The sequence below is a fragment of the Castanea sativa genome, chromosome 6 (assembly GCF_040712315.1).
Source record: "Castanea sativa cultivar Marrone di Chiusa Pesio chromosome 6, ASM4071231v1".
NCBI lineage: Eukaryota > Viridiplantae > Streptophyta > Magnoliopsida > Fagales > Fagaceae > Castanea > Castanea sativa.
Genome location: NC_134018.1, coordinates 3,732,381 through 3,752,536, shown reverse-complemented (window position 1 = coordinate 3,752,536; position 20,156 = coordinate 3,732,381). Strand labels below are relative to the sequence as shown.

The window sequence follows — 20,156 nt, the reverse complement described above, 5'->3', positions numbered from 1 at the left end:
CCTTTCAAGTAAGAATTTATTGTTTTATAACTATATTGTCATAACTATTACTATTTACTATATTGTTTTATATTGTCATATATTCCTCCTGACTTCTATTATACTTGTTTGACTATATCTATTGTTATATTGTCCTTTATATATTCTTATATTCTTTTTTATATTAAATTATATGGTTTTATCCTTACATGTAAGATCTACATTCACGTCCTCTGTACTCTGAGAACATATGATGTATTTTGAAAATTCCAACTAGACATTCCATAAATGATTAATTTGTGATTGAATGGAAAACAAGAAAGACCACCATGAGTTTATTAGTGATCCATGACCATATATCACTTAGAAAATTTATATATATATATATATATATATATATATATATATATATATCCAATTGGGTAATTGTCCTTAAAAACAAGGAAAGAATGACAGTGTACCTGAAGATCCAGACAAACGTGACACATGGTCTGCAACATCTATTAATTACAGTCGAGTCTCAAATGTAAACAACCCTAACAAAGTCTTATATTAAAGGAAAAGCTAACATACCACAAGGCTACTTAGATTGTATTATCTACATAATGGTAAACTGTGTCAAATTATAGGCATCAAACAAGCCAATGAAGCTAAAACAAGAGACTTGAACAAAATCGAGGATGGTATGCAGCCCTTATCATTGCGGATGAAGAGTGCTTGGTACACTGGTATGTTGATTATCACAAGTAGTAAGTCAAGAATAAGTTGTATGATCAACTGGTCTAAGGCATTGAACTCCAAATTTTGAACAATCTTTTTGATTCCCCCGATTAAGCTGAAGAGGTTTAGTAATGCCAATGTTGCTATAATGGTGAACATGATAGTTGAACTTCCAAACTCCATGACTTCTTGCTCGTATCTCTTCAATACATCCTCTGTAACCACCTTAGCTGTGATGGCAAATTTTGTTTTCGATAGGCCTAATTGCCTTCTAATATTCTCAATGAGCCCGAAAAAGTGTGAAGTAGTTCTTCGTATCACTGACATTCGTTGCCAATTCCACCAAGCTTTGAGTGTATCACCACAGCTCAGAGCCTCTACTATACCACAAGCTTTATCGGCTACAAAAACATAAGCAAAGGGAAGGAACCATAGGCTTTTAACCTGGAAAGATTAGGTTATGAAATTAGTATATATAAGGTCTTTGAAAAACACTATTCACTCTGCTTGACCTATTGCTATGTTCTTGCTCACTTGTTTTAGTCCTAGACTAAACATAAACTTGCATTTACACAAAATTTTGTGTGTTTAATAATCAGTGAGCCATTGAAGGTGCATAACACATATATGTTTCAAATTTTGAGTGTGATACTGTGATAAGCATGAATTCTTACTTTTATGAGGTCTACTATGCATTAATCTATTGTATAAGAAAAGAAAGGTAAAAAGATAAACCTGAGGGAATAAGGAAATGCCGTGGAGCAAGCAAAGAGGAGGAATAATCACATAATAGAGTGCTGGGAATGACATTGGAGCCCAAAAAAGTAAAATACAGTATCCCATTTGGGCACCCAACTTTATCTTGCCGTGTCCATATATGAAAGGGCAATACTTGGAGAAGAGTATCTGAAACAGGCCTTCAGACCACCTCTTGTGTTGAATAAGAGCTACATCTAAGGTAGTTGGAGCAACACCCAAAAATGCCTTTCTCTCTGGATTATAATAAAGTGATTTCCAATCCCTACATTGGATAGCCAAGCCAGTTAACAGGTCTTCAACTGGGCATCCATAAATTAGTCCCATCTGCAAATTCACAATCACCATTTTCAAGATTAAAAGTTCCACAAACATGAGAGAGAGAGAGAGAGAGAGAGAGAGAGAGAGAAAGAGAGACCTTCTTCCCCCATTGAGTGTCCCTTTCATAGCTACAATTAGCAGTAACTTTTGATGCTTCTTCCAATTCATTGACAGTTTTATTTGTATTATTTTTGGCTTCTATAATCCATTCTCCACTATGATCCTTGGGGTGCACCTTTCCAGTAAGACTCTCTCTTCTATGAAAACATCCAGTGCCACAATATGGAGCTGCACCATATCCACCTAGACCAGCAAGATCAATCTTCATATTTAACCAAGATTTATAGCATGTTAGTCCACCAAATGATCTATATACTTTTCTCTTCATGGAAACAAAGGAATGATCATAGATTACCCACGTTGTTTACAACTGAAAAAGAACATGCATAAATATCATTCTTGGTGATATTGTCATAATTTTGTGGAAACTGCAAAAAAGAGATCTCATGACCTCTCTTTTCATCCATGAAAAAACACAGTGCCTCTTGTATTGTGTCTGCATCATTTACATACATGTCACAATCCAAGTTGAGGATGAATGGAGCATTGCTTATATATGCCGATACTCTTATCTGCACATTAGAAATGACCTTCTTCAAAATACTAGGAAATAATACATCAATAACATTATCAAGTGGACATGGTCACAAATACTTACATTGATCATTGCATCACTTGCTTGCAAATTAAACAAACTTTTTCGTTCTATATGCTTATTTTTATTTCACATTAGCAGCATCTACGTTAAAAGAGAAATTAAGGAACATGTTTTAAAAGTAATTGGTGTAACTCTTCTTTAATGTTACAATACTTAATTTTTTATTAGATTAATATTTTGAAAATATAATTGATGAATTTCATGTTCTCTATGTTTTTAATACGTGTATCAAATTTTGTGTTACTTAGATATTATTTACTTTTTCATATATAAACTCATATTTTACATATACTTTTAATGTTCAAAAAACTTAGAATTTAAAAACTTTGTAAAAAAAAAAAAAAAGTTATTGATATTTGATCATCTTGATATTTTGCAAGAATGTAAGGTATATAAGGGAAAAAAAATTAATCTAACTATGAAATTGTAGGAAATAAATTCAATAAAAAGTTAGTGGGTGATGTATCATTAACAAAAGTTATTCCAAGCATAACTTCTACCCAAAAACCCATGTATAGAATTTGATAGATTACTAATGCATTCATAGCTCCAGCTTTGAAGTTGTGAGGCCACTGGGGTCTTTTTTCGCGTGCCATATACACCAATGTCGGCAATCGTTGTCCACCAATATCCACCTCCTTTTTGTCCCTTCCATCAATTATTATCTAAAAAATGGAAAATATTGTATGAATATAAAAAATATATATAATTTAATAAATAAAACTTTTGTAAAAAAGTGAATTTTGAAATTTTAGTGAAGAATGTTCATTTGATTGGAATAATTTTGACTTAGATTGAATTTAAGTGTCATGCATTACTAAACATAAATTGAATTTTATTATAAACAAGAATACCAAAATTACCTGCACAATCGACTGATGATCTTGTTTTGTCACGTTAGAATTCCATTCTGAAAATCCTTTGTGTTGGTCCTTTAATTCTTTTGGAATCTTGCCCATTTCAATAGCTGACTCAATCCGGTCTTCCATTTCTTTGTATAGTTTCTTTAAGAAACAAAAAAACAAAAAAAAACAAAACAAAACAAAACAAAACAAAACAAAACAAAACAAAAACAAAAACAAAAACAAAAAGTTATCATCAGTCAATTTTTTTCATCAAAGGAAGTCAATGACCATTCATCAAATAGCCGATTAAATGATCTAAGCAAATGCCAACTATTATATGGTCATTTAAATTTTCATGCAGTGTGTTTAAGCAAAATTTCCCAGAATTTATTTAATTACAGGAATTTTTTGTCAAACATGGACCAACAAAAATATGTAAAGGTTTAAGGGTATTATTGGATAAAAAATTAGGCTAAAATACATTTTAATCTGTCTAACATTGATGTTGCTTTTAAATTTGGTCCTAGAATTCCAAAACCAACTATGGGAAAAGTTAATGGGGCATTTGTTACTGTGGGAAAAGTTAACGGGGCATTTGTTAGTGAACCATTTTAGGAAATTTTTTATGGGAAATGAAAAAAAAAATTAAATTTTGGGAAATTATTGTGTACTCCCGGAATACTATAAATGCATACTCTCTCCTCTCACATGAATGGTGGATCCCACTAATTAAATTCATGGTGGGACTCACTATTCATGTGAGAGGAGGGAATATGCATTTATGATACTCTAGGAGTACCTAATAATTTTCCTTAAATTTTGGGTTTGACTTATTTCCAACTTTTTTTTTTTTTTGGCCAAAACTACACCATTGGTCCCTGAAGTTTTCCCTGTGTGTGCAATTGATCCCTCAAGTTTGAAGCGAGCACAATTAGTCCCTTAAGTTTTAAAACTGAGTTGTATTGATCCTTTTACTAACTGTTGTTAACAGTGTTACTTATATCGCTAACAGAACAATGACTTAGCATTTTTTTTAATGATGTGACATGTTTTTAATTAAAAAAATTACAAACTAAATTTACATGTGGGAAAAAATATTCACGGGTAAATTAAAAAAAATACTTTCTATCTATTGTAAGAACTAAGAACCCACAACGAGAGAGAAGGTGAGAGAGGGAAGAAGCTAAACCTAGCCGCCGCCTGAAATCCTATGCCCTTGCCACTACCGGCAATAGCCCAAGCCGTAGCTGCCGCTGGCGACAGCACAGCTGTACCCATGTTTTTTTTTAAAAGTACAGCAAAAATGAAGCCAAACTAAAAATTTAAAAAAAAAAACTGGTAATATTAGAAATACCCAGAAAGCTAAATCCAAAGAATTTGAAAGAATGATAAGGCAAACACAGATTAAGAACAAAGCCAAGATCAGAAAAAAGAAAAGAAAAAAAAAATAGTACCAACATCGTAGACCACGATATCTCTGAGAAACTTTTTGTCAACAAGTTCACCGAACACGACCACCTTCGATTTGCCGATGTTGACCGTGGTGTGACCACTGAGAATATCCTAAAAAAGTCAAAAACAGAGAGAGAGAGAGAGAGAGAGAGAGAGAGAGTTTGTGTGAGTGCCTGCGAGGTTGGGGAGGAGTGCCACCGAAATCAACAGAAGAAGCTCGAACCCAGTAATGCATTTTTTGTCTTCTCTCTCTCCCTCTGAGTGAGTGTGTGTTTCGATGGCTTTTTTGTGTGTCTTCACTGATTGGTCCAAAGGTTCATGGGTACGGCTGTGCTGTCACCAGCGGCGGCTACGACTTGAGCTATTGTCAGCGGCTGCAAGGGCATGGGATTTCAGGCGGCGGCTGGGTTTAGCTTCTTCCCTCTCTCACCTTCTCTCTCGTTGTGGGTTCTTAGTTCTTACAACAGATAGAAAGCAATATTTTTAAATTTATCCGTGAATATTTTTTCCCACATGTAAATTTAGTTTGTAATTTTTTTAATTAAAAACATACCACATCATTAAAAAATGTCAAGTCATTGTTCCGTTAACCACATAAGAAACACCGTTAACAGCAGTTAGTAAAAGGACCAATACAACTCAGTTTTAAAACTTAAGGGACTAATTATGCTCGCTTCAAACTTGAGAAACCAATTGCGCACACTGGGTAAATTTCAGGGACCAATAGTATAGTTTCGCCTTTTTTTTTAGAATTTTAACTTATGGTATCTGCTTTTGATAATAGTTTTTTATCATCAGATCAAGACTCCAATTGATTTTGGTGTAGGGGAATTGAACCCTAGATCTCTTATTCAACCATCAAAGACTTTACTAGTTGAGCTAATTTGGAATCCAGACCTCTAGTACTTTTTTGACTGGACATCTCTTTTTGTTTTTGTAAGGACACAATTTGAGCCCGAACCTACGGACGGAAGAGGATGGGCCTAAAAGGCTTTTTACAATAGAATTTGTAGAGAGTGGGCTTGAAATTTAGGTTCTAATGATATTAGATAACAAAAATGATTAGCTTTGATCACAATGATATACACAAGGAACTATTTACAAGAAAGAATCCTCTCCTCGGAAACCAGTCGAGGATGATTTTATTATTTCTACTCAAGATAGGATACAACTATGGATAGTGAGGTATACAGTGTTTTTTCTTTGTTTTTTTCCGATCCTCTCTGCTGAAGGTCACTTCTTCCTTTTATATCCCCTCCTTCTTTTCCTCTTCATCCTCCACGTTAGAGTTAGATTGCTGGTTTAGATACTAGTCCTATCCACCTTCCCTGAAGTATTTGGAGATAAGAGCTAGGCTAAAACTTTGATGCTTATGTCTCACTTCTCTACTAATGCGACCAAAATAGCAGTTGCAGAGCATTCAATGCGGAGCGGTGGTAACAGCTTTATAATAGATATTCCACCGCCCTTCTTCTTATCTTCCACGTATACTATGTTTACCCTTACCTATAGGATTTTCTAGAATATTGTTTGTGGATGTTAATCAGCCTTTTACCAACCTCGGTTTTAAATAGCCAAGGACATAATCCTCCTCGGACAATCTTTTTGGACATACTTGTTCAAGAATTACCTCTTTACTATTTAGTATTACTTTGTGAATTGATGTTTATACATCCTCGGATCATTCAGTGTCCTTGGATTGGGCCTTTAGCCCAAAGAATACTCTTGGGCCACCCCACACATATTCCTGAGTCCAATGACCCTACAATAGCCCCTTGGGATTCTCCTTTTGCTACCTCAGGAGGAAAGAAGGATCTCGACATCTGTTACTGTTAACTTGCATACACCACGCATTTTTGCTGAGAGAGATGATGACTTTTGAACTGCCCAATGCACATCCCTGATGTTTCAGTACGCGAAGCATTCCCAAATTAAATTCTGACGTCTTTCTGTCCCCCACACTCAGCGACATGACGCGCATCTAGCGGTTAAGGGTTGTTTTTGGGACACAGGCGGGAATTTTCCCGCTTCATAATTCCCATTGATATAAATACTAACAATTCAAAACCCTTTGCACATACTACAACACTCGTTCAATGTATCTGCTACCCTCTGCGATCTACACGCACTCTCATATTTACCAAGTATTGGGCCGAGGTGATTTTGTTATTTAAAGTAAGTTCTCCCAAACTCTCTTTTTCATCATCCCTTTTTTTTCTTCTTCCTTCTTTCTTTTGTGTTTCTTTATCCTCGGCTCATCTATTTTCTTAGTTCTTCTACCATACCCATACCCTGCTCTCACAAATGGGTAGATTTGCTTCCCTAGTAGACTCAAACGAAAAAATAGAACAATTTAAGGCTAAGTACAGAATTCCACCAGGGGTATCTGTTAAATACTGTTCGGAAGAGGAGTGGTATGAAAAAGGGAAATGGGAGAGGTAGTAATCTTGATGATAGTATTCATAGAAGGAGGGATGAAAATCCCAATGGGGACCGTTACTAGGGATTATCTTAGGGCGTTTAGATTAGCTCCTACCCAATGCGCCCCAAACATGTTTAGGATTCTAGGTTCCATAGATGCCCTAAATGAAAAGAGGAACCTAGGACTCACCCATCATGATGTGAACTGGGTTTATAACCTTCACTTCCTCAAGAAGCAAGGTGGATATTACCTAAAATCTAGGTATCCAGAAGTTAGATTAATCAAATGGCTCCCTAAATTCAACAAGGGTCTGAAAAATGACTTCCTAATTATATTAGGGGATTGGCACGACAGCATGCCCTGTCCGACTAGGGAGGGGAAACCAGATGAAGTTTTGGATCCGGTTGAACTATTGATAACCATCTTTTTTTTTTTTTAAACCTGGGCTTATATAAAACATTTACTTATTCTAATCTTGTTTTTCTTCTTAACGATTTTGCAGACCCACACGCAGCGGATCGCCATCCTCATCTTGTTGATTTCGCGAGATTAGACAGAATACTACAGGCCGAAGTGTTAGTTCACTCAGACGGCCAACTCCGAGCAGCTCATTTAATCTTCAGCTACGACCCCATATCCAAAGCATTCCAAGCGCCGAAGTGCGTGATCAGAGCCAAGGATCCACTCTTACACTGGATAAGCGTAGCTGTCAAGGGTTTCCTATTACCTGAGGGAGCTTCTATTCCTCAGGGCACTTTTATCACACAACCCATACAACCCGTACCAGATGGTATTCCCTTCGTCCCTCTTCCAACTCAACACGCATCTGGCGAAGCAACCTCTTCTCAAACCATTATAAAGGAAGAAGAAGAAGAGAATGTTGAAGTATCTGATTCCGAAGATGAGTTCGAAGTTTTCAATCAAACTCATTCCCCTGAAGACCAAGTTGCTATCCTCGGCACATCCTCCTCAATCCTACAAGACACCACCCAACAATTTGATATCATGGGCATCCAACGCAAGCCAAAGCAGAGTCTTAAGGACGTACTGGAAGCTCAAGTGGCGGCCCAAGAGCTTCCTAAGGTACTTCAAACCAAGGCCAAAGATAAAGGTACCGAGAAAGTCCCTGAATCTAAGCTCCCCCCTCCTCCTTCTCCTACACAATCTCAATGCACTAACCAAGTTGACCACAAAATAAAAAGAGGGATCAGTAGAAAGGGAAAGAAGTGATTGAGGGAGGGAAAGACTCCCTTTCCAAGGAGCTTGAGCTCGTAAAAGAAGGAAAACAGGCCCGCATAGTGCAGACAAAGTCAGATAGACGGACCGAGTCTCACACGGCTGTACATGCCCCAATCTAGGCTCCCGAGATGGCCATGGATGACCATGCGGTCACTATTGACACATCCATCAAGAATTCTAATGAGGGAACAGCCGCCTACGTAGCAGACGCACTGAAGCATGCCTTACTATTACCCGAGGACAAGGGTGAATTCAGAAGAATGAGAGATCAGAATGTCTTCATGAGTTTAAAGAAGGAACTTGTTATGGTAAGGATTTCATCCAAGCTGTGTTTGCCTCCATTTCTGTTACACTTGAAAATTTTAACTTTGCTTTATTACTTTGCTATCTTCTACGCACAGGCTATTCAGTCTGCTCACAGGGCAGAGGAGATCGTCATTAGTACGTACAAGTCCTTCAAGGCTGAAGAATCAAGGAGCAGCAACACCTAGAGGATCCTTGACCTACAGGAGAAGAAACTGCAAGAGGTCACGGCTAATCTGAGCAAAGCAAAGAGTGAGAAATCTGGCTTAGATGTTGCTCTGAAAACAGCCAAGAAGCAGGCCGAGACCCAAAGATTGCAGCTCAGACAAGCTGATGAGGATTATACTGTAGCAAAGAAGCTGATTGAGGACCTCAAGAAAGATTTAAAGGAATCTGAGAGGGCGAAGTAGGAGGCCATCAAGGCTAAAGAAGAGGCAATCAAAGCAAAAGAGGTGGCTGAAAAGGCAAAAGACCAAGCTGAGCAAGAAGGCTATGAGGTCGGCGTGGCAGAGACCATTGAAAACTTCAAAGCTGAAGTCTCTGAGGTATGTAGGCATTATTGCCTTCAAGTATGGAATGAGACACTTTCCTAAGCTGGGATTGATGCCTCTTCCACCCTTTGGAAGGCAGAAAATGTCTACTTTCCCCCAACCATCCGAGCTCCTGCCCCTCCCCAAACTAAGGATGGTTCTGCCATTCACGGAGCAGAGGATAAGTAAGGTGACGTGACTGAAGACCCCGTCTCCACTGAAAGTCAGCTTCCCAAACATATTGAATCAACAGTAGGGGTGGCACATGAGGATATACAACCTCCCAATGATCCCAAGGATTCTTCCAAGGACAAAAAGACCAACGAAACATTGGAGCTTGTCTTAGCGACAATTCCCATAACCATAGAGGAGGATCCGAAAGGCAAAGGGATAGTTGCTGACTCCTCGGCGCAACCTCAACTTCCAAAAGATCCTAAGGCCCCTCTAAAGATAAAGCTGAAGCCATGATTGCTCCTCTTCTCTCCAGCCTTTCTTTTTATCTTTATCTTAATATAATTTTGACAACTTGCAAGTAAATGTACTTCCAAAGAATTTCAAATCAATGAAAAATAGCAAGTTATTTCTATCTGTTATCTTTTTCGCCTTACTTGATGCTTGTTTGTCACAATAGAACAATAGTCTATTTCGTTTCATAAATTAATTAACAATTCTAAGGAAGCAATCTGGCCTGAATTAGTCAATAAATACGTTCATTATACTTGCAAATGCTTTAAGTGATGCTCATGGACTTCTATCCATTTATCACTATCTTGGGAGTCCTCAAGATTTTCAAGTAGAATGGCAAATTTAGGCTTAGATCTATGTCAAACATAAACTGATCAAGGATTAAACATAATTAAATTTTAACCAATGCTCAATAGAATATCAACATACATAAGATATATGTATGGCATGAAGTGTTAGTTTTCCAAAGTGAATGATCCGAGGACCAGACATAATTAAGATTTTGTTCAACACTTAATAAAAATATCGATTTATACAAGGCATGTGGTCCGAGGAGCCAGGCATAACCAAGCTTCAGTTTGATACTTAGGAAAGTGAACTGATGTGTTAATTTTTCCAAAGTAGATAATCCGAGGACCAAACATAACTAAGGTTCTGTTCAACACTTAATTAAATATCAATTTATAAAAAGCATGTGATCCGAGGAGCTAGGCATGACTAAGCTTCAGTTTGATACTTAGAAAAGTGAACTGAAGTGTTAATTTCCCCAAAGTAGATGATCCGAGAACCAGACATAACTAAAGTTTTGTTCAACACTTAATTAAATATCAATTTATACAAGGCATGTGGTCCGAGGAGCTAGGCATAACCAAGCTTCAGTTTGATACTTAGAAAAGTGAACTGAAGTGTTAATTTCTCCAAAGTAGATGATCCGAGGACCAGACATAACTAAGGTTCTGTTCAACACTTAATTAAATATCAATTTATACAAGGCATGTGGTCCGAGGAGCCAAGCATGACCAAGCTTCTTTTTGATACTTAGAAAAGTGAACTGAAGTGTTAATTTTCCCAAAGTAGATGATCCGAGGACCAAACATAACTAAGGTTCTGTTCAACACTTAATTAAATATCAATTTATACAAGGCATGTGGTCCGAGGAGCCAAGCATGACCAAGCTTCAGTTTGATACTTATAAAAGTGAATTGAAGTCTTAATTTTCCCAAAGTAGATGATTCGAGGACCAGACATAACTAAGGTTCTATTCAATACTTAATTAAATACAAGGCATGTGGTCCGAGGAACCAAACATGACCAAGCTTCAGTTTGATACTTAGAAACATGATAACCAGGTCAACACAATGTTAACGAAAATGATAGAAATGTCCTTCATTAATAATAATACCATCGTAGGTTGTTTACATTCCAGGGACGTTGTACAACATGTTCATTAAGATCTTTAAGATAATAAGCCCCTATGCCCGCAACCGAGGTAATATGATAAGGTCCTTCCTAGTTAGGTCCCAATTTTCCTCATGCTAGATTCTTTGCAGTACCCAAAACTTTCCTCAATACCAAATTTTCAGGTGCAAATGGTCGTAGCTTCACATGAGAATCATACCTTTGCTTGAGTTTGTGTTGATAGTAAGCTAGTTGAACCATGGCATTCTCCCGCCTTTCCTCAACTAAGTCTAGGCTCTTCTCCAGTGAATTGTCATTGCTGTTTGGGGTGAAAGAACTCGTTCTTAGTGTTAGAAACCCAATTTTTAGAGGTATTACAGCCTCGGCTCCATAAGTCATAGAGAAGGTTGTCTCTCCAGTGGACCTTCGAGGTGTAGTTCGACACGTCCACAAGACATGTGGCAATTCTTCCACCCGTCTTCCTTTAGCATCATCTGACATTTTCTTGAGCCCACTGACTATCACTTTATTGACCGCCCCGGCCTGCCCATTCCCTAAGGATAAGTTGGAGTGGAATATCTATTCGTGATGCCTAGATCACAACAATATCTTCTAAAGGCCTTACTATCAAATCGTAGGCCATTATCTGAAATGAGAGTATGAGGGATTCCAAACCTGGTGACAATGTTTTTCCAAACAATGTTTTTCCAAACAAACTTCTTCGCCTCCATATCTCTAATATTTGACAATGATTCAACTTCAACCCATTTAGTGAAATAATCCGTTCCAACAAGCAGCCACCTCCTATTTCCTGTTGCTTTTGGAAAAGGCCAAACAATGTCCAAGCCCCATTGAGCAAAAGGTCAAGAACTAGACAGAGGATTAAGGACACCCCCTGGTTGATGGATGTTGGGAGCAAATCTTTGACATTGGTCACATTTCTTTACATAATCTTGTGCCTCTTTCTGCATATTGGGCCACCAAGACCTTTGTGTAACAGCTCTATGAGATAAAGACCTTCTTGTGTGACTTCCGCAAATTCCTTCATGTAATTCTTCCAAAAGCAATTTCGTTGCTTCTGGGTGTATACACAGCAAATATGGTCCTGAAAAATAGCGTTTATACAATTTTTGATCCTCGGACAGCCAGAACCGAGGTGCTTTCCTGCTTACTTTTTCTGCTTTGGACTTTTCTTTAGGCAAGACATCATCCTTAAGGAAGGACACTATAGGATCCATCCAACTAGGCCCTACCCTAATTTGATGAATTCAGATGGCATTACCATTCGCCGCAGTGGGTTTAAACAGATCTTTAACAAGAATGACTCGAGGTAGACCTTGCGCTAAGGACGTTGCAAGTGTAGCCAAAGAATTAGCATGGATATGCCCACTTCTAGATACATGTAATAAGGAAAAAGACTCAAATTTGGATTGTATATACCTGACTCGGGCAAGGTAACTTTGCATTCTTGGATCTCTTGCTTCTAACTTCCCTTCCACTTGGCCTACCACCAATTGTGAATCCGAGAACATTTGTACCGTTTTTCCACCCATTTTTTGAACCGTGTCCATCCCCACCAATAAAGCTTCATATTTTGCTTCATTGTTGGTGGCCGAGAATCCCAACCTCAAGGATTTCTCAAAGGTAATTCCCTCAGGGGACACCAGAACTAGCCCCACGCCAGATCCTCTCTGATTTACTGCTCCGTCAACATACACTTTCCACAACAAAGGTTCTTTGCACGAGATCATGCCAACTGATTTTTCATCCATGTCCAATCCCTTTATATTTTCTTCTAATGAGGGCTTGGCAAATTCTGTTACCAGATCAGCAAGGACTTGCCCCTTCACAGAGGTGCGAGGCATATACTTGATATCAAAAGCCCTTGGGATGGATTTGGCAATCCTTCCCGTGTAGTCAGCGCTCCAAAGTATAGACTTAAGAGGGAGTTGAGTCAAAACAACAATTGTATGAGATTGGAAGTAATGGGGAAGCCTACGGATAGCGTGCACTACTGCTAGGATTACCTTTTCCAAAGGTAAATAATGCACCTCGGCCTCATGCAGAGACTTGCTCACGTAATAAACTGGCCTCTGTACATAATTATCATCTCGTATAAGAACCAAACTAACGGCATGATTAGCCACCGCAATATATGCGAACAGAACTTTATCAATTTCTGGCCGAGACATAATGGGTTGTTGTGAAAGATATTCCTTAAGTTGTTGAAAAGTCGAAGCACACTCCTCGGTCCACTCAAATCCCTTCCATTTATTCAACAACTGGAAGAAAGGTCTGCATCTATCCACGGACCGAGAAATAAACCGGTTGATGGCAGCAGTTATCCCTGTCAGCCTCTGAACCTCTTTGGGATTCCGAGGTGGGTGCAAGTTGTAATTTCCTTGACCTGAGCCGGATTAACTTCAATCCCCCAGTGAGTTACCATGAAACCTAGAAATTTACCTAATCCTACACCAAAAGAACATTTAAAGGCATTAAGTCGCAACTTGTACCTCCTCAGCGTTTGAAAAGTATCACTTATATCTTCCACATGCGTGGATACCGCTTTACTTTTCGCCACCATGTCGTCCACATATACTTCAATAGTCTTCCCCAACTATGGCTCAAACATCCTAGTCATCATTCTCTGATAGGTAGCCCCTGCGTTCTTCAAACCAAAAGGCATTACCTTATAATGGTAATTTCCCGTAGGTGTCACAAATGCAGTCTTCTCTTGGTCCTCCAAAGCTAATGATATTTGATGATAACCTTGGAAAGGATCCAAAAAACTCATCTGAGGATGCCCAACAGTAGCATCCACCAACTAATCTATCCGAGGCATTGGGAAAGAATCTTTAGGATAAGCCTTGTTCAAATCTATGAAGTCCACGCATACTCTCCACTTCCCATTTTTCTTTTTTACTACCACTGTATGAGCCAACCATTCAAGATAAAACACCTCTTTGATAGCTCTAGCCTTTCTGAGTTTGAGCACCTCTTCTTTGACAACCTCTGAATGCTCTTTAGAGGAGCGCCGAGGTGGTTGTCTCCTCAGTACCACAACTACATTGACATTCAAATGATGACAAATGAAACCCGAATCAAACCTGAAGGCCTCGTAATCATTCCAGGCGAATACATCCACATTCTTCTTCAAAAACATAATCAGCTCTGCTTTCTCTTCAAGTTGCAGCTGAACTCCCACCTGAAATAATTTCTCAGGATTGTCATCTATAAGAACCTTCTCCAATTCCTCACACAAAGGTTCTTCTACTGACGGTACCTTGAGCGTGGCCAGTTACATTGATTGTTATGGCCTCCCCCCAGCCGAGGCCGAGGACTCCGGCCTAGGCTGATGCAGAATTGCAGCCGCCATGCACTGCCTAGCCACAAATTGACTTCCAAGCAGTTCCTCAATCTGATCCCCAGATGGAAATTTGACTTTGACATGTAGAGTTAAGGACATGGCACCCAAAGTATGCAACCAAGGTCTTGCCACAATGGCCGTGTAGGGAGAATAGGCGTCTACCATAATGAAATCTACGTTTACCACTTATGGGTCTAATTGCATAGGCAACCTAATTTGTCCCTTTGGTATAACAGTCTTCTTCTCAAAGCTTATTAAGGGCAAATCATAAGTAGTAAGCTCTTCAAGCCTTAGTTTTAGCCCTTTGAACAAGTCAGGGTACATGATATCTACACCACTGCCCTGATCAACCATTACCCTCCTTACATCGTAGCCACCTATCCTCAGTGTAGCCACCAAAGCATCATCATTTGGTTGGATAGTCTCGATCTTGTCCTCTTCTGATAAACCTAAAAATGGTAGGATATTCCCTTTAATCCTCTTCGGCTCAGAACTAGAATCCTCGGCCAATGTCCGAGCCACGGACATCACCCTAGAAGGATAAAAGCCAGTTCTTCTAAGTGTGGCAAAAATAACATTGATCGTACCCAGAGGAGGCCTAGATGAAGTGCTACTCTGATTCACCGCCCTTAAGTGGTTTCCTTACCCATTAGGCTGATACAAGAATTGTTCTAACCTTCCCTCTTTAACTAACTACTCCAAATGGTTCTACAGAGTTCGACAATCCTCAGTGATATGACCTCTCTCCTGGTGATATTGGCACTGAAGGTTCTGATTGGGCCTCATGGGGTCCTCCGCCATCTTATTGGGTCACTTGAAGTATAGTTCATTCCTTATTTTCTCCAGCAGCTGATGCACTGGTTCCTTAAAGACGGTATTGACCACCTGAGGAGTGGTAGGACCAGTTTGCCCCGCAAAATCTCTTCGGGGCCTGTTATTGTTGTATTTGTCCGACCTGAAATCCCTCATCTCCTGAGGGATAACCTTCGCCTTTCCCTTCCTTTGTTGTTGATCTTCCTCAACCCTTTTATATTCATCAATGCGATCCATGAGTCGACATACACTCCTTACAGGTTTTTTGGTCAAGGATTTCCTCAAGTCGTACTCTACAGGGAGGCTGACCTTGAAGGTTCTTATCACCACGTCATCAAAGTCCCCATTAATCTCATTGAACTTCTCCTAGTATCTATCTGAGTACATTTTCAGGGTTTCTCCTTCTCTCATGGCCATGGATAATAAGGAATCCAAGGGCCGAGGAACTCTACTGCATGTGATGAAACGAGAACCAAATGCTCTAGTAAGTTCCCCGAAAGAATTGATAGAATGAAACCACCTCATCGCCACAGGTCCTAAGCTGAAGGGGAAGACTTTGCACACCAAAGTTTCATTCTTAGAATGCACTGCCATCCTCTGATTGAAATGACTCACATGCTCCACAAGATTTGTTCAACCATTGTAAATGGTGAAAGCTGGCTGTGTGAAGTGTCGAGGAAGCTTCCCTTCCTCCACCCTGCATGTGAAGGGTGACTTGGAGATTTGATGTAATGCCCTACCTATAGCATCATTTCCCAAGCCCCTATTTAAGGAATTTTTACCCTTACGTTCATGAATATTGTCTTCCTCGTAGGAGAAAGATTCATCCGAAGGAGTTCTTGACCTTGTCCTGTAACTACCATCCCTAGAGCCTTCAGAGGAAGGATCTGAAAAGGAGGGAGTTCGCCTTCGTCTCTCGCGGCGTAACTTCTTCTTCAAGTGTTCAATTTCTTTCTGCATGGCTTTAGCATTTTCCTCGTGGGGAAGTCTACTTTCACTTCGTGAACGACTCCTACTAGTGTGCGTTGTATGCACACTACCCTCTTGGTCCCTATCCTCCTCAGGATCTAAAGAGTGATCCTCCCACTGAGGCCTCACCGACTCTGCACGATGTGGACCTAACCCTACCATCATGTTAAACCTCTTTAGAACACAAGACTTCTCACAGACGGCCCCAATTGTAAGGACACAATTTGAGCCCGAACCCACGGACGGAAGGGGATGGGCCTGAAAGGCCTTTTACAATAAAATTTATAGAGAATGTGCTTGAAATTTAGGTTCTAGTGATGTTAGATAACAAAAATGATGCGCTTTGATCACAATGATATACACAAAGAACTGTTTACAAGAAAGAATCTTCTCCTTGGAAACCAGCCGAGGATGATTTTATTATTTCTACTCAAGATAGGATACAACTATGGACAGTGAGGTATACAGTGTTTTTTCTTTTTCTTTTTTTTCCGATCCTCTTTGCTGAAGGTCCCTTCTTCCTTTTATATCCCCTCCTTTTTCTCCTCTTCATCCTCCACGTCAGAGTTAGATTGCTGGTTTAAATACTTGTCCCATCCACATTCCTTGAAGTATTTGGAGATAAGAGCCAGGCTAATGCGGCCAGAATAGCAGTTTCAGAGCATTCAATGTGAGGCGGTGGTAACAGCCTTATAATAGATATTCCACCGCCATTCTTCTTATCTTCCACATGTGCTATGTTTACCCTTACCTATAGGATTTTCTAGAATATTGCCTGTGGATGTTAACTAGCCTTTTATCAACCTCGGTTTTAAATAGCCGAGAACATAATCCTCCTCAGACCATCTTCTTGGACATACTTGTTCAGGCATTACCTCTTTACTATTTAGTATTGCTTTGTGAGTTGACATTCATACATCCTCGGATCATTCAGTGTCCTCGGATTGGGCCTTTAGCCCAAAAAATACTCTTGGGCCACCCCACACATATTCCTGAGCTCAATGACCCTACAGTTTTGATTAACAATGGCAAGGGTAGTAAGTTTTAATCTCCACCTTTATTAAGTTAGTGGATGATGTGACAGTTTTTTATTAAAATTTTAAAAAAAAAATCTAGTTAAAAAAGTTATGGAGGTAAGTCAAACCATTTTTACAACTTTTTTTTATTTATTTCCAATTAAAGTTCTATTAAAACTTTTCTAAAATTGTTTATTAATAAATGCTCTAAGGGCATCCGTTAACTAGACCCATCAACAATTAATCCCCTATTTTATTTTATTTTTCATTTGAATCCCTCAAATTATTAATATATAAGTTTTATGAGAAAAGTTAGCTCTAAAGACATTGGTTTAGTAACTATTTTTAGAAACTTTTATGAGAAAAGAAAAAATAACTGACTCTTTTAACAATTTTTTATATTTTTCATGAAAGTGGTATTAAAATTTTCATAAAATGATCTATTAACAAATTTCCTAATGGTACCCATTAACAAGGAGTAATTCTTAGGAACTCCTAAAGCACGGTAAATAGTATTTCCTCTTTTCATATTCATGGTAAAGTCCATTCATTAAAGTCATAGTAAGGTCTACCATGAATGTGAGAAAATGAAATACCATTTTATTATATTTCGAAAATACCCAAGTATTTTCCATTAACAGAACCCAAGTCTTAAAACAATACTACGACATTAAGTGGACTTAGGGCCCGTTTGGTAGTGGTATTTAAGTATTGTTATTCAGTTTTCAGTGTTGTGAAAATACATATTTGAGTGTTATAGAAATACGTGTTAAAAGTGTTATTGTTGTTTAAACACTGAAAACTATTGTTTAAATATCAATGCCCAATAGCCCCTAAGCACTAATCAGTTGACAAAATGGTCAAATTAATAGCAATTTGAAAGTTCAAACTTTAATGTGGTTGATTGCAAATTTCGAAACTTGAGAACCTAAAATGACAAAAAAGGGAGTAAAATATATTTTGGCCATAAAATTTGGTACACTTTAACTTGATCAAACTAGCCTAACTATTCTCTCAAAAAGAAAAAAAAAAATTAGCCTAATTAAACGAAAAATTCTACGACCAAATAAAATGGTATAACTTGTGCCATAATTGTCCATCTGGTAGACTGTAAATGATAGAGAAAAAGTGGTGAGTTCACGTGGAAGTGACAAGAAGCCAATAATAGTCTGACACGTAAGATAATTGTGAAAAAAGTTGTAGTAATTTATGTGATGCTAGAATTACTCCTAAGTAAACATTATGAACTTACCTTCAAAGCCAACCATTCTTGGGCATATGTAATGTCTTGAACATCAATTTGTTGGGCAAAGAAGGCACCGGGGGACCTTGGCACAACATTAAATTTTTTGCAAAAAGGAATCCAATGCTTAGAGAAACTAGAGGCCTCAAGGAGAGCATAATACGTCAATTCCGATCCACAATCATCAGAAAGATAAATACTCAACATCTCAGGTGGATAATTGTAAGACATAGTTGATAAGATGGTGTTGATCACCAATGTTGGTGGCTCTATCTTGGGGTCTGCCGTGCACACAAAAATGTCAACACCCGGTAATTTGTCTTTGTATCTGTGACATGCCACAAAAGTGCATTTTGAGGAACAAAATGACCCAAAAAAAAAAAAAAAAACTTTTGAGTGTATCCGAGAAAATTAAAATTTGTTCTAAGAAACAGAGTAAGGACTTATTTGATCTATCAAAATAAGAATTGAGATTGTTAACCCCCAATAGGGCCAACACAACATCTGTTCCTTTCTTTCTTTTTTCTTGTCCTTATTCGACAATAAGAATAAAACTTTGGTTTTTCCTGGAAAAAAAAAAGAAAAGAAAAGAAAAAGAATACAGCTACGGTTATGCTCTTTTGAAATATTGTTCTCAGCTCTTATAATCCAAAAACGTAATTTCTTCAAGATTTAAATTCATGTTTCCAAGAAGTGTTGAGACCTCATTAATTTATATAATTATTTAAAAAAAAAATGATAAATTGATAGTTACAATAGAAAATAAGAGGTTTGAATCATAGATGTCTATTTTCGAAATACCAAAATACTAACTGATTGAGGTACAAAATTCTTACCTTACATGATCAATTGATCACCTTGATGAGTTGCCAACTTAATAAGGAATGGGTTTTTTTTGGGAAAAAAAAAAAAAAAAAAAACCAACTAAAAACAAGAAACAAAGCTAAACAAAACAGTGAAAGAAAGTAGCTACGAAATTGCAATAGTTTCTTGCACTAACTAGATAAACTAATACCATATACAGCCAAACTCTGCAACTATATATATTCACGTTAGTGTAAGAGAGTGAGAAAGCTCTAACCTGTTTGAGAGTCTTTCTTTGAAAGGGTAATTGTAAACAACCTTAAAACGACAAGACTGAGTGAATATCCAGTACAAACTGAACAATATCTCCGCCATGAACATACCAATCCAAGCCCATCTTCCTTGCTCTCCAGCTCTTGGGATGTGTGTCAATCTGTAAACCCATATCAAACATATACCAACAAACACTGTGGAAGCAAACACCTTATATGCACCTCTAAATCTTGCTTCCTTTGTCTCAAACAATGGAAGTAGTGCTTCTTCTCCACCACCTTCCTTTCCCATCTCTCTCGTGTATGAGACTATGACTGCGTGTGTGTTTAGCCTGTGTATATAAGAAAAACTCGAGTTTGCAAGATTATATTTATTGTTGATGCAAGTACAACAATATTACTATATGGACAAGACCAAAAAACCAAATATTTTTGTCTACTAGTATAATTATTGTGTGTGGATTCAAATTAACTCAATTTGTCTTCTTTTTTTTTGTAAATAAAAAATTAGCTTAATTCTCACA

At 38.1% G+C, this 20,156-nt stretch overlaps 1 protein-coding gene across 1 annotated transcript; it reads right to left on the bottom strand.

Moving 5' to 3' along the window:
• Positions 1-526: 526 nt before the first annotated feature.
• Positions 527-19,937, bottom strand: LOC142641214 (cellulose synthase-like protein E6). The gene is made up of 8 exons (XM_075815617.1): positions 19,638-19,937; positions 18,566-18,884; positions 3,358-3,498; positions 3,028-3,159; positions 2,196-2,408; positions 1,874-2,098; positions 1,435-1,782; positions 527-1,143 (listed from the first exon to the last, which is right to left on the bottom strand). The coding sequence occupies exons 1-8, from the start codon at positions 19,922-19,924 to the stop codon at positions 598-600; spliced, it is 2,211 nt and encodes a 736-aa protein (XP_075671732.1). The 5' UTR covers positions 19,925-19,937; the 3' UTR covers positions 527-597.
• Positions 19,938-20,156: the final 219 nt, after the last annotated feature.